This window comes from Ammospiza caudacuta, chromosome 10, assembly GCF_027887145.1.
Source record: "Ammospiza caudacuta isolate bAmmCau1 chromosome 10, bAmmCau1.pri, whole genome shotgun sequence".
NCBI classification, from domain to species: domain Eukaryota; kingdom Metazoa; phylum Chordata; class Aves; order Passeriformes; family Passerellidae; genus Ammospiza; species Ammospiza caudacuta.
In genome coordinates, this window is record NC_080602.1 from 20,919,972 (window position 1) to 20,934,670 (window position 14,699).

Sequence of the window (14,699 nt, forward strand, 5' to 3'; positions counted from 1 at the left end):
GATTTATTATGATATATATTACATTAAAACTATACTAAAAGAATAGAAGAAAGGATTTCATCAGAAGGCTGGCTAAGAATAGAAGAAGAAGGAATGATAACAAAGGTTTGTGGCTCGGACTCTCTGTCTGAGCCAGCTGACTGTGATTGGCCATTAATTAGAAACAACCAACATGAGCCAAGCAAAGATGCACCTGTTTCATTCCACAGCAGCAGATAATCATTGTTTACATTTGGTTTCTGAGGCCTCAGCTTCTCAGGAGGAAAAATCCTAAGGAAAGGATTTTTTCATAAAAGATGTCTGTGACAGGGGAGGCTGGTAAAACTTGGTGAGATCTGCATGCTGTTATCAGCTTTGAGGGCAGCAAAACCCCTGCTCCAGGAGACAAATGCTGGGAAAACATCTGCAACCTGTTCATTGCCAAGCTTACAGAGATGATGTGGAAGAGGTTTCTCATGTGCTTGTCCACCATGAGTGCTGGTGGTGTAAGAGCCCACCATGCAGCTTGGGAGCTCCTTGCTGCAGCCCAGGTTGTGCCAGGTCAAGCTGCCACTTGAGATGTGATCTTTGTTTGGGAATGGCTGGGGACAGCCCTGGCAGTGCTGAAACCTTGGTTTGCATTCTGCAGCTGGAGAGCCTCCTGCAGCTGGTGACAGGGGGTTGAATAGAGCTACTCAGCATGGCCAGAGCCTGGAGGTGCCCACACTGTTGGCAGAGGCATCTCATCCTCCCTGTCCCCCAGCTGGGTGGGTGATGGTGATGGAGATGGGGGTCTCTGGCCCTTACCCTAAATCTGGGGTTGGTGACACTGCAGCACATCTGCCAGCACGGCACTGGCACCTCCCTGTGCAGGGAGTGCAGCTGCCCTGCTGTCCATTCCCATGGAAAAGATGCATTTCCCACTCAGCTGCTCTCTGGAGCCTGGGGACCTCTCTCCAAGCTCTGCTGGTAAAGGATAATCCATCATCTGCAAGGGCTCTGGCAGTGTTTTCATCAAGGGACAGGCTGGAGGTGTCCAACCTGGGTGCTGTGCAGCTGGGGCTCCCCGGTGGGACGCGGTGACTCCACTGGAGCACACAGCAATTGCCCAACGTGCTGCTCTCTTTGCCACATGGAAAAGGTTTCTGTTCTGCCTCCCAACCCTCTTCACAGTGCTGGATGGCTGCTGTTCACACCCTGCTTGCTGATTAGTTTCGTGTCAGTGCTGGGAGGGCAGAGTGGGCAGCAGAGGCCTCCCTGGAGGCTGCATTGGTGGCAGGGCCAGGGATAAAGTCAGCTCTGCTCCTGCTACCCTTGTCTGTGGCCACCTCCTGCTCCAAGCAGGGTTTAGCTGGGGTAAATTGCAGCTTTTTGCTGTTTATAATCCTCTCACCCCTTAGCCAGTGTGAGGGTGTTTCAATTTTCATTTTAACCTGTTTATCCCTGGGTGAATTGCCAGTCCCTGCCCTTGACTCCCAGGTGGGTCTCACTCATCCATCAGTGCCAAGCTTTGCTTTAAGCTCAAGGCATTCCCTGTGCAGCTTGGAGTAACCTCCAGTGCTGCCAGATCCTAGAACTGGTGTCAACTGGGAGCCACAGGGAGTTTTGGTCAGGGCTGCTATGCTCCACCCATACTGATGAGAGTATTTCCATAGCAACTACAGGATTGTTCAAAGGGGACTTAGGGGAAAGATGTGAAAAGCCAAAACCAGCCCAGCTTAAAACCATCAAGGGCAGAATCTGTTGGTCAGTGTTTGGGGTGGGTAGGGGCTTCAGGACACCTTGTATTGCCCCTCATCCAGAAATTCTCTGGCTCTGTGTGTTTGTGCAGACCTCATGGGCCAGGCAGCCCAAAATGTGGAAATGGGAGTTGGTGCTTGCATTGCACAACTGGGGAAGGCTGGGATGCCCTCCTGGGGCAGCTCTGCCAGGGTTTGGGGCTGGGAAGGGGCAGGAGTGTGCCTGGATGTGCTGCTGGCCTCAGGGGAGCCATGGAGGATGCTGCAGCTGCTGATGCACAGAGTCATTTCCCAAGCTGGTGGCATCACTGTGCTCACTGTCAGCAGGGTGATTTCAGTGGTGCTGGAGGCTGTGCCAGCTCAGGTAGGAGTCAGGGATGTCTTACACCTCTTCCTGCTTTCCTGTAGGGTCCAGAGGCCTGGGGAGGGAGATGCAGCTGTATTCTTTGTGCAGAGTGAGTTTTCCTTTCCTGATAACCTGCTGGGCTTGGGCAGTTTGAGGATGGTGCTGGAATGCTCAGGGCCCTTCAGCTGCCCAAAAGCAGAAACAAAGTTTGAGTGATTCCTTGCAAAAGCAAACAAAAAATAATAAAACAATATCTCCCTGGAGGGACTTGATCTGATGATCTGCTTTCTGGCTTCAAAATTCTTCCATGACCCTCAATGTCACCAGAAAGACACGTGTCCTGTTAAATACCTCTTCAGAGCAAGTGGTGAAAGGGCAAGCCATGTCAGGAGGTGAATTGTAGCTTCCTTGCTCCCTGCCTCTCCTCAATTAATACTGAGCAGGACCTTTGGATTCTTCAAACACCGCTGTGAGATTTTCTACCTGTCAGTTTAATGCCAGCCTCCTGGAAACCCTTCAGAACAGGAGGCTCATTTTCAGCAGCTCAAAGCTGACGGGCTCATCATATTTGTGCTCATCTCAGGGATGTTGTGATGTGTCGCTGCTGTGGCCTTAAAACTGTGCAAAGCCCCAAGCCCCAGTGATGAACAACACCTTCAAGTGGTGCAAGGAGACCCTGCTAGGGCAGGGTGGGGCCATCAGTGTTGGGTGATGTTTGCCATGGGTTGGCCACACTGCAGTGGCTCAGGTTGTGTCCTCCTGCCTTGCTCGTGGTTATGTAAAACAAATCTTCCCTGATGAGCAGCCAGTGAAACTCAGCAGCGCTGAGTGTGCTTGGACAGTGGGAGCTCGAGGGTTTCACCCACCTCTGGCCCTGGTGAAGGAGGTGCCCATGGTGGGCAAAGGGGTTTGGTTGAGAGGCTGGTTTTGGTGTTTTGGGAAGGTGCAAGTCAAGGTGCCAGGCAAGCAGAGGCTTCTCCATGGTTCAGAGGAATGGCAGATTGAGCTGAGAGAGGAGATAGAAACTGTCCCAGGATTTTCTGTTTCTGCAACTGGATCAGCTCTAACACAACAGCCTGCTTAGCAGTGTCTCTGGCTGTCAGAGTGTCTTCTGTAAGATTTTTGCAAGGTGCTTTATTTACATTCAAAAGAACAAAGTAGAGTGCTGGGAGAGGAGCTTTTAAAATGTCTGTTGCCTCCCTGCTCTCCTTTCTTCCCCTCCCTGCATCTCCCTGCCTGTGTCATGTTTATAGGCATGCTGGTTTGCTTTTCCTTTCCAGAGCCAGCTGACTTCCCACAAAATACCTGTTATCCTGGGAAGCCTTGAGCTCTGAGTCACCATGCCTTAATGATACATCCCCCTGCTCCTGAGTGATGCTTCTGTTCCTACACTTCTGCAATAAGAGCCAAGTCTGTGTGTGTGTGTGTGTCCCTTGCAGGAAAAGCTTAGTGGAGGGAAGGGAGAAGGTTTTTTTCATGCATTTTCATAGGGAAAAGGGGACTGAGGCCTTCTCCCCTCCATTGCTGCTGGGGAGGGTGGGCAGAGCTGGCTGTGATTTATTTGAAGAGCAGATAAAAGCCTCAGGGGGTCACGGCAGTTGGCTCAGAAATAAACTGTGTGGAGAATTTATCTCGTTCTTTGGCTTCATGGGGAGCAGCTGGGAGCTGAGCAGGCAGATCTGTGATGCTGTGGAGGTAACAAGGGCCTTGGAAAATCTCCTTTCAGGCTGGAGATACCCAGCCCTGGCTGTCCTGAGGGCAGAGGGTGGGAGCATGGCCTGTGGCCAGCCCAGCTGGGCATTGCTGCCTGCTTGCTTGAGCTCCATAAACATCTGAGGAGCCAAAATGCTGGGGGATCAAAGTTCAGGCTCCTTGGGAGATAGTTGGGAAAATAAAAACCAACCCAGCAGCCTCAAAGGAGCAGGATCCAAGTTCTCTCTCCTCTCCTCTTCCTTGGCCAGTGGCTTTCCCAGTGTTTGGGGTTGTGGGAAAGCTGGAAATGGGATGAGCTGCAGTCCGGGGGTGGTGGAGCTGTTGGGGAGCAGAGGAGGTCAGAGGAGAATGGGGGACAGTGGGAGGGCCCTGGATTTTGCTGCTGGATGTCCATAACTGTGCAGAGGCTGAGACACCCTTCAGCACCCACGGTTTGAGCTCTGGGCTCTGCTTTCTGTGCTGCTTTCATGATCCAGGCATGGAACACTGCCCAAAAATATGCACCTACATCAAAACAGGGCTGAGACAAAGCTCATAAGGATGTAAAACTCCCGAAATGAGACTCACACAGTGGCTGTGGCTTTAGGAAGTGTGCTTGTGGGTTTGTGTGGGTGGGTGGCAGCAGGCCTGGGTTAAGGACTGCAGCCCTCTCCAACTGTGGCACTTGTACAGCCCCATTCCTGGCTCCCACATCTGCTTCTGCTGGACTCCTGTTCCTGTCTCCTCATTCCCAGTGCCATCCGTCACAGTAACAGCCAGTTTGTGGGAGATTTTATTTTCTCCTTTTCCTCTTCCATCCGTTTTCCTGTCTTCAAGCACAGCATGAAGTGCAATGAGTGCATGTGGCTGGCAGTGCTCCCTTTTGGGTCCCAGCTGAGCTACTACAGCCTACCAGAATATTGTCTTGACCATCTCCAGAAACCATCTCTCTGTCTTTTTGGGGGGTGTTCTTTCTACCATATGCTCTTTGGCACTGCTTTTTACCAGGAGTTATTCCTGCCAAGCTGAACTCTGGTGATTCAGTACCTTTAGTACATCTCATTGTCTTGCTAATGTGTGTAGGAACTGTGCTCCTCAGGGGAGAAACAGCTGCCTTTGGAGTAGAGCTTGGCCACCTTTTTTTTGCCTGTATTAGTATATTTATATATATATTTTATATATTTATATAAACATATTTATATAAATATATATTTTATATAAAATATTTCTATTTATAACATATATATTTTTATTTATATATATTTTTATATTATATATATTTATATAGTATATATTTTTATATATTATATATTTATATATATGTATATATGTGTATGTATATATACATACATATAATATATATGCATATATATATACATACATACATATATATAAAATATTTAAAAATTATTATAGTTTGATTTCTGAAAAGTCCCAGACCTGTCTGAAGATGGAAGTGTGAGAGAGTTTGACTTCCAGTTGGAAATTGCAAGGAGGGTTTAATAAAGCAAAATGTGATTACTGAAGCAGATTTTGACCAGGGTGCTGCTTCCTCTCTAAAATGCCGTTTGATCTTTAAAGACCACAAAATGCTGCACACTGCTGGCTCTCCCTGCATATGAAATCCTACAGATAAAGCATCCTTTCCTTTGGCATGGCAGGTGCTTGGAGAGCTGCTGGAAAGCAGATGGTCTTTTGCTTTACATGGGTGCAGGATCCCAAAGGATGCTGCTTCATGCTGAGGTTTGTATGGTGTAAAACTCCCAGGGGAAGGTTTTTTGTTTTTTTTCCTGTCCTTTGATTGTCCTCCCATCCTAGCCAGCTGCATGGCTATTTTGGAGATGTGGTATGATTAGACATGCACAGGTTGATGTTAGCAGTCCTGAGCCAGGAGTCTCTGCTCCATGTCCCCCAGATCCATGTCCAATGGTGGGAAGTATCAATCTGGGCACAGAAGACTGATTTTGTAGGTTCTCCCACCAGAGAATAATAAAAGCAATGCCCTTTTGGGGAAATATAATTGGTTTTGGCACTTTGAGGAAAAGGGGAGTGAGCTTTGGCTGATGCTGCATGTGGGGAGTGAACTCCCACTTTTGGTGATGACTCACCCAAGGTGTCTGTGTTTGTGTATTTATATTCATGTCTGCAGGACAAAACTGCTCATCCCATTTCACGCCTTCTCACTCTAGATGGTGTTTGGGACTGTGCAGGGGTCAGATAGTTGTGGGAATAAATAAGAAAGAATTTGGAAGAGAGGCTGCAGGAGCTGTGAGGCGCCAAGGTGGTGGGCAGAGAGCTGGGGCTGGACCAGGAGCCCAGCCCTTACACAGAGGTGTTTTTGGGGTGCTGTCCCCTCAACCCTGCTTCCCATACAGGAGGTGCTGCAGCCCTTGGGAGTTTCCTCCTGAGGTTTTGCACTGCTGCTTGTCTCTGATAAATGAGGTTTCTTCAGCACTTGGATGATTTTGAGTACCTCAGTCCTTGCTTGGGACCCCAGGGCTGCTCCCTCCCAGGACTAGATGAGAAATAGTGATGAAATATTGGGGCAAGTATTTGTTGTGGTGGCGGCTGTATTGCTGCCCACAGCCCTTCTTCAGCTCTGCTATCCTACTTTACACCTATTTCTTCCTTTCTGAAAACATGTGCCTGGGAATAATTCCCTTCATGGAAGCTCTCTGGATGCAGTGTGAGCTAACAGGAACATAGTGCCTCCTGTGTGCTGCAGCCATCTGTCCCTGCTGTGTCCAGGCAGCCTGCTGTCCTCTGCTAACACTGACACACTGTCCCTGAAAGGAATGCTCCCTGCTCCATGAGCCAGCATCCAGAGCTGCTGGGGGAAGCAGAGGCTTGAGGAGATCACAGAATGAAACTGGTGCATGCACAAACACAGGGCACAGTGAGGCCTGAGGGGATCTGCTGTCCCTGAGACAAAAGCAGAGCATGAGGTTCAGGTGGCACTGGCTCTGCTGTCTGTTTTTTATGTCCAGCTCCTGTGTGTCCCTGTGAGTGGACACACAGTGTAAAACCTGGGAAAAAAAAAAAAAAAAAAAAAAAAAAAAAAACAAAACCCAAAAACCCCACAAACCTATTCAGCATAGCTTAAAGCTGTTTCTCAGGGCATCTTCCATTGTAGGGTGTCTCTATATGACAATCTGTTTGGACAGGGCTGCTGTAGCAGCTCTTCTGCACCCTGTGGATGCTCCTGGCCAGCATAAGGCCAGGCAGATGTTGTTGGGGTGAACATGAAACTTGGCTGGACTCATGTGAAAAGTGTTCTGTGGGGGAGTCCTCTCTGAGTGCTTTGTGTCCTGTGACTTGCTTGTGTCTGGCACTTGGGTTCCTCCAGGAAGATTTCTGAGATGCTGCTGTGCAGTGCCCTGGGGAAGCTGTATTGTTCCCACACCTTCCTCAGCTGGGGATTGGGATCTTTCTCCTTTATTTAGCCCTCCTGGAAGGGTCTGGTTTGGATGGCTGGGTTGGATGTGGCTGGCCCATGGCTGAGTGCAGCCCCCACACACCCTGGCACGACCTTGGCAGGAGCAGCAGAGCAGAGGGAGCTGTGTCACTGTGGTGTTTTATCAGCATTACCCTGACGAATCACAATTACACTGTGGAGTTATGCTCATAATTGTTTCTACAAAGTTGCACTTGTTTCCTCTAACCCCCCTTCCCCACTGACCTCAAATTATCTTTAATGAGCCACTGCTGGGTGACCTTTCCATGCTTTTTGGGAAGGGGGAGACTGTGCTTTAAATGGGAAAAATGTTGTCCTTGTAAGTCTTTATTCAGCTGCAATTGCCTTTAAGTTTCTGTTACCAATTCACTTTTACAAATTTCATATTGAGGGAACCAAGTCCTTTGTGCCTCTAGTTATTAAATTATGTGATAAGTGCCTTATAATATTATGAAAGATGTTTGATTTCTTTATGGCTTCCTCAGCCCCAAGTAGGGTGTGAGGGATGGAAAAAAGGAGCTGGCAGTGGCCACAATGGCTGTGCTTAACCCTGGGTTTGTGTGGGACCTGGGCCAGCTTCCAGGGCTTCCCATCAACATCTGCAGCACCTCTGCTTGGAGGAGGCAGCTCTTACTGGTCAGGGGTTCAGACAGGTCTTTCCTTTATTCTCTCTGCAATCAAATTCACATTTGCATGGTCTGGAGCGGCGTGCCAGGAGGTTTGTTTATAATGCTAAACATATCAGGTAATTGAAAGCTAATGTGTCTGTCTGGACTGTGAGGTTTAATGTGCCTGGGTGACGAATTAATTTTCCTGTTGCACTACAAGAGAGAGGAGGCAAATGCTCTGCTTGCCTTCCCTATATATATATATGTAATATAATATATATGTAATATAATTATATATTAAAATATATTACATATATAATATAATTATATATAAAAATTATATTTATATATATATATGTATATGTAATATAATTATGTGTGTTTTGGGGTGCTGCCTAATTGCTGGCACACAGCTTATTCACTGCCCAGCATCCAAACACAAGTGGTGGCACTTGGGACATGTCACCTGCTCAGGCACTGATTGGAGCTGATGGCATCCTTGTGGGATACCCAGTTTGGGATAGACACAGATTTGGGGAACATGTGTACACATGCTGTGTAATACTTGGTACTTTTCAGGTGCCTTTTGTAGCTGTTGACCACAATGCTTGAAAAGCTGAGGGAGATTAGGCAAGTGTTGTATGAGGAGGGTGAAAGAAGACCACACACAGTAGCCTCAAGTAAGTTGCTTGGTAAATTGGGATGAGGCTTTTTCTTCACCTCTGCCTGGTGGGGTGAAATGAACCTGGCTCAAACCTGTGTTTAAATCCCAGTGGATATTCCAGTCTCCCTTGCTGCATTGGCCTTGGGTTGGAAGGGGAGCATGTGGAGCTGTGCAGTCTCAAGAAGATGACACCAACCTGTCAGACACATGCAGTCCTTCTGGGAATGAAAGGAATTGCTGTTCCCACAGGTTTGTTGGCTACCAACCCCCTTCCAGCAAACAGGGCAAGGTCCTGGAACTTTCCAGACCTGCTGGTACCTAAACCCTGTGAGTTGGTGACCTTATGGTCAGCAAGGTCACTGATCTGTCTGTGTGATGCTGGGCCAAAGGCACCTGGCTGCCTTGCTGGCTCCACAGGGGATCTGTCAGAGGGATGAGATATTTGCAATCTGCTGAGCTGACAAACAGGGTTTCATGCTTCACAGGTTTGCTGTTAACTGGGACACAGCACAGAGCTGGGGACTCACCACTGGTTTGGCTGCAGTGGCCTACAAGGCTTTCAACAACAAAGCATATCTGTGGGTACCTGAGATGTGATGCAGGGTTGGTGTCCTAAGGTTAGCTTTTGCCAGGCTAAGCATACGCCTTCCTTTGGAAAGGCAGCTGATTTCCTCAGCAAAGAGGTGACTTTGTGATGAGAGGTTGATATGATGCTGCACTACATCACAAGTGGTTTGTTTTTCTGGAGAAGGCACTGTCTGGCCCAGGTGTGCTAGGTGGAGTCTTGGTGGGAGGTGCTGAAAGATGAGAAGTGCTGAGGCTGCTTGGAGGTGGTGTCGGCTCCTGCTCTTATTGAGGTGCTGGCACAAGAGGCAGGAGTGTGCTCATGGGCTTTGCTGCTGGAGCTGTGGGGACACAAAGCCAGCTGAGGGTGGCCAACAGCTGCAGTAACAAACCCAGGAGACACTGCAATGCCAAGTGGGGTGGATATAAATGTGGGTGTAACAAGGCTAGGAAATGTCTTTTGGAAATGATCTGCTGGACAGAAATGCTGGGGGCAATGCTTAATAATGAGGTAAACACAAACCTCCTGGCTGATGGGGCTGTGATAAAGGCCAGTGCGATCTCAGGCTGCAAATCATGGTGTTTCCAGTGTAACTGGGGAGCTGCTCATGCTGTTGCACAAGTGAGATCTCCTAGAGACTGCTCTTTGTTTCTAGTCACTTTTACCCAAGGAAAAGGGGCTTAAACAGGCTGATAAAGCAAATAGCCATTTTCTATGTGTCTATCACGACGGTTCCTCTTTCACTGATCACCAAGTGTGAGCATTAGTTGTTCTGGGTCTGAAATCAGAAACAAAACAAGTTCTCTGTCAGAACTCTGCCTGAGCAATATATCTGCATCACTTCTGGGATGTGAGTTAGTGTCTCTAAGGGCACTTGAGACAATTTGCCTCGCACTTCACAGGTACAGATGTGCTGCCTTAGAAGACCTGGCATAGTGTAGCTTGTAAATGATAGCTGGGTGGGCCTGGCTCCTGCTTGTAAAGGGGGGAGGAAGAAGTGCCAGGAAAGAAAAAGAGTTGCTTAAGCAAAGACAGCTTTGACACAAGAGAAAATGAATGTACAATGCAAGAGAGTATATTTGGGTAAGGAATGAGAGGTGCAGTGTTTCAATCTGAGTGGGGAGGGCAAAGCCCTTGTTACTCCCAAGGTGGAATTTGCTTGATCTGTAGAAGACATGGTATAATTCAGCTCTGCAGTGCAAGCAAGGAGACTTGGACCAGCAGGACCCTTCTAGCATACAAGAATTATGAGCAGTAAGTGAGTATTTAAATAAACATGCCCTACCCTCCATTCTCCACCCAGAAAATGAGTGAGCAACATCATCTGTGTTAGTGATGCACCTCATATGGTCTTGATCAGAAGTTGGATGTGAGTTTAGGTGGGTCTGCTTGTGGCGAGCTCCTCAGGATCTGCGAAGTATGGTAATGCTCTTCAAGCTATTGGGTCTTGCAGAAGAGCAGCTTGCCTTAGTAATAACTGAGGAATGCCACAGGAATATGTACTTAGAGATGTGCAGGGAGGAGTAAGCTGTAGCCCACAGACTGTAATTCATACCTCAATGCGTGCCTGAGGAGACCAGGGCAGGGCTGGGAGCTGTCACAGCTGTATTTGGTGTGAACCAGGCACCCGTGCTCCTGCTGGGTTAATGAACCGAGGCAGAGGAGGAGGGAAGGTCTCAGTCTTCAGCAGCAAGTGGGAGGATTCAGGATTTCTAGGGCAAGAAAACCCTGGAAGGAAAAGAGGGGGAGCTAGCTGAGATACTGAAGGACATGAGAGGGACTGAAGTTTCAGGGGTGGAGTTTCTCCGCTTGATTGGTTTGCTTTTCTGTGCAACCACTGCCAATTTTGCAATCACAGCTTGACTCCTCGAGCTTTCAGAATATGATGCATTTCTGTTTTGTTTTTTAAGTGGGTTCAGGTGAACCCAGCCAGTGCAAAGTTACACTATTCTTTCTAAAGCAATTGGAAACCAAAGAAAATATTTTTCCTGGTGTATCTTTGAAGTGCCTGTAAACCAAGACTGATTTGTCACTTCTAGGAGCAAAGGTACAACTCACGCTAAGTTGAAAAATCAGAGAGAAAAGGGGAAAAACCATTTCTGCAAATCCCTGAGAAGGGAGGTGTTTGTGTATTTTAAAGGACTCAAGGACCCTTGCTGACCTGTGCACCTAATTATTTCCCTGCATTGCACTGTATATAAAGCAGCTGCTGGTTTGGGGGATTATCATATGGATGTGTGTGCATGTGTTTTTCCACTGTTGTTTTTCTTGCCTCTCTACGGGTAGGGTATGTCTATGTTAAATAATGAACTAAAGCATATCTGGCTCAGGAAGCTCTTGGGCTTTGTTTGGGAGGCTGGAATACAATACAGGTTGTGGAGCTGTGTTTACAGTCTAGTGTATTGTCACTTGGGGGGAGCAGGGGATGCCATGTGGAGGCCCCAAGACCCCCGTGCACCAGCGCTGAGTCAGAGGAAATTCACGTCTGGCCATGTCACTGGAAACAAGCTCAGGTCTTTTTCTGTCTCTTCTAGAATGCTGCCCACATGGCTTTGAGTGTCAAAAATAACCTTGACTTTTTTTAGCAAACACGATCAATAAAACAAGAGCCAATCTGGCCGCCGCCTCCTTCCCAGCTGTGGTTGCTCCGTAACTCCTGGCTCGGGGCTGTTCCATCCCTCCCTGAAGGTCATTGCTTGGATGCTGTAGCTGCAGCTTGCCCTAGTGGTAAACCAAGACCATCCCATTCCTCCATCCCATATCCTTTCTCTTGGAGGACCCTCACTTTGCTGTGTAGGAGTTGCAGATAGAAATTGTTTTCAACCTTTGTTTCTGGCCTTGCTCAATCCTGCAAACCCATGGCCCCGGGCCTGAGCTGGCAGCCCTGTCTTGACTCCAGAGTTCCACTGAGCTCTTGGATCTCCTGGCTGACTCCTCCCAGTCTGTGTTTTGTTCTGGAAATGTTCACAGGGGCCGTAGACAATGGCAGGGAACACGAAGTGGCTGTAATAATGTCCTGTTTCTCATTCTGTCTGGGACACAGGCGGTCTCAGCTGATGAGCAGGGCATTGGAGATGAACTGTGACTTATCCTGGCGTGCAGCAGCATGTGGGAGCTTGTGCTGTGTCCTTAGCATAACCCCTTTGGGCATGCAGACAAATTGTGGAACATGTGGAAAGCAGAGGTGACTCTTGTGGGTCTCTCCTTTCTTGGATCTGCATGGTGAGAGCAGAGAAATATAAGGAGATTTAATCCAGGCTTTGTGTTTTACTTTTTTTGAGATGGATGTAATTTGGGGGGGTGGCTGAAGTAGGTCCATGTATTTCCCTCATGCTAATTGACCTGTTTTTGTGCAAGGAGGAGGAATCTGTGGCCCCCTATGACTGCTCTGTAAGTGGTCTAAGGTCCCTCTTCTGCTTGCTCACCATGTGAGGTCCTGCAACCTTCTTGCCTAGAATCACAGCATAGTTCTCAGTGTTTTCTCATCACTCCAACCCTTCATCACTTGGAGATGTTTCCCCTCTCCAGGGCCAAGTCCAAAGCCAACTATTGCATCAAGGCAGATGTGAGCTTGGGTGCACATGTTCAGAGACTTCAAAGTTGGGCTTTTTTCACATATTGTCCAATGGGACCTGCCAGATGTTTTCCCTCTCTCAGTTGGCTTTTAGAGAGGACTACCTCCACCTGCTCCTCAGAAAAGACCCTCTTGAAAATGTTTGTGTTTCTGGTGGGAGGGTGTCTGAGTTTAATCTGGGAGAAAGCCAGAACTGGTTGAAAGCTGCCTGGGAGATGAGGATTGAACTCCTTTCACACCACACAGCATTGCAGAGGCAGTCGCCACAGCCAGGCAGCCTCACTGCTGCCAGCATCACTCCTGTGCTGCTGATAACAGGGGACCCTGTTCTCTGGAGCTGCTGGTCTGTCACCTTCCCCCGCCTCTAATATTTACTGAAAGTGATCCTGCGGTGACAGATCTATTTCTGTTTTTGTTCTCTGTAACATACCTGCCAGACTGCCCCAGGTGACTGAGGAATTTGTAATAAAGGCAATGTTTCCAAACTAAGCTTGGTGCTCTCCTGCTAGCAGTGTGTCCAGCCAGCAAAGACTGGGAGCCTGTTTATCCACCCCAGTTAGAGACTGGATAAATATATGACTTTTTTTTATTATGGCCCTGAGTTTTTGTTGAGATGTTTTATTTGCTTTCACTCTTTTTGCCAGACCCGTTTCAATCGTGTCTTTGATCACTGGTGTGTGCAGGGAGGGGCAATGACTTGGGCAAGGATATTCAATGGCTTGGTTGCATGTTCTGTGCTTGAAACTGTGGGCCAACCCATGTTATTTGACTTTTCCAAGAGACTGGGAAAACAGAATGGGGCTGGGTGGTGGGGTATCACATCCTCCCTCTGTGTGCTGTCCCTGGCATGGGCTCAGCAACCATCTGGTTGTGCCACAGCTGAGCCTTTCCTTCTCCTCCACAGACACATAGAGAACTGGAAGAACTTGCAGACGCTGAACGCCGTTGACATGGAGCTGTACACAGGACTCCAGAGGCTGTGAGTATGTCCTGTGCATTGGGAAGGGGACTGGGCCTAGGCAGCCCCTTCCTTCCAGAAGAGCCATGGCTTCCTTCCCTCTGCAGCCCCCATGCTGCCAGTTTAAGCTGCTGGATCTGCTGTGTTTTGCTATGGGAGTCCACAAAATGGAGATGAAATGCCTTTTGGTCTTGGCTGGGTCTGTGAGGAGGAGGATTGCTAGCTCCTGACAGCTCTGTCAACACACATCAGCCCTGACCTCTCCTCTCCCCTGCTGTTCTGGTTTTGGGCTTGTGTGTTGCTCTGACTCATTCCAGCCCCACAATGTGGAATTCCAGCTGTCTCCACCAATTCTTCATTGCTGGGCTGTTGGTCCTCATTTAGTGCAGTTACCATCATGGTGGTGCTGTGCAGGAAGGGAAATGCATCTCCCTGCACAGCTCTCTGAGCATGGACAGAGGTCAATTTTGTGCGTCATGGAGGGAAAACCGAGGTCCATGAGGTTGAAGGGACTTTGCATATGCTTTGGAAGCCTGGCCAAGCAAGGATGCCAGCCAGTTTCTTAATTCCCCCTCCTACATCCTCAGGATCTGTGAGCACCCTGGATGCTGTGTGTGTGAGATGCAGAGTGTTGCTCAGAGCTAATCAGACACTCTAATAATGTGTTTCACAGGGAGCTTCACATTAAATACAGCTCCCATGTGGGCTGGAGGAGCTGTATGGGGCTGAGCAGTCACTAACCAAATTCCAGCAAACCGTACTTTTAACACACAAAACCCTTTAAGCAGGCTGGCTGTTGTTATCTCCTCACGTAACAAAGCAGCAGAGACAGCAGATATTTACAGAATTACAGAACATGCTGAACTGGAAGGGATCTACAAAGATCATCAAGTTCAACTCCTGGCCCTGCACAGGGCCATCCCCAATAGTCACACCATGTGTTTGAGAGTGCTGACAAATCCTGGTTATAGCACTAATGGAGCTTTTCCAAAGTAGGCTGTGAAAAGGGTTATTCTCCCTTCAAGATCTACAATTCCCTATGGAGAATACCCTTCTTTATCAGAGCTGCAAGCAGCAGGGTTTCCTCTTGGGTGTGAAGATGGGAGATGATTTTGCTGTG

The 14,699-nt window shown here is 48.3% G+C and overlaps 1 protein-coding gene across 3 annotated transcripts in view; it reads left to right on the forward strand.

The window, feature by feature from the left end:
* The window catches only part of NTRK3 (neurotrophic receptor tyrosine kinase 3), a 203,648-nt gene that overhangs the window by 17,929 nt on the left and 171,020 nt on the right, over nucleotides 1-14,699 (forward strand). For all 3 annotated transcript variants that reach the window (XM_058811211.1, XM_058811209.1, XM_058811210.1), the window contains exon 2: nucleotides 13,526-13,600. In XM_058811211.1, the coding sequence (XP_058667194.1) occupies nucleotides 13,526-13,600 (75 nt within the window). The remainder of the gene's footprint in view (nucleotides 1-13,525; nucleotides 13,601-14,699) is intronic.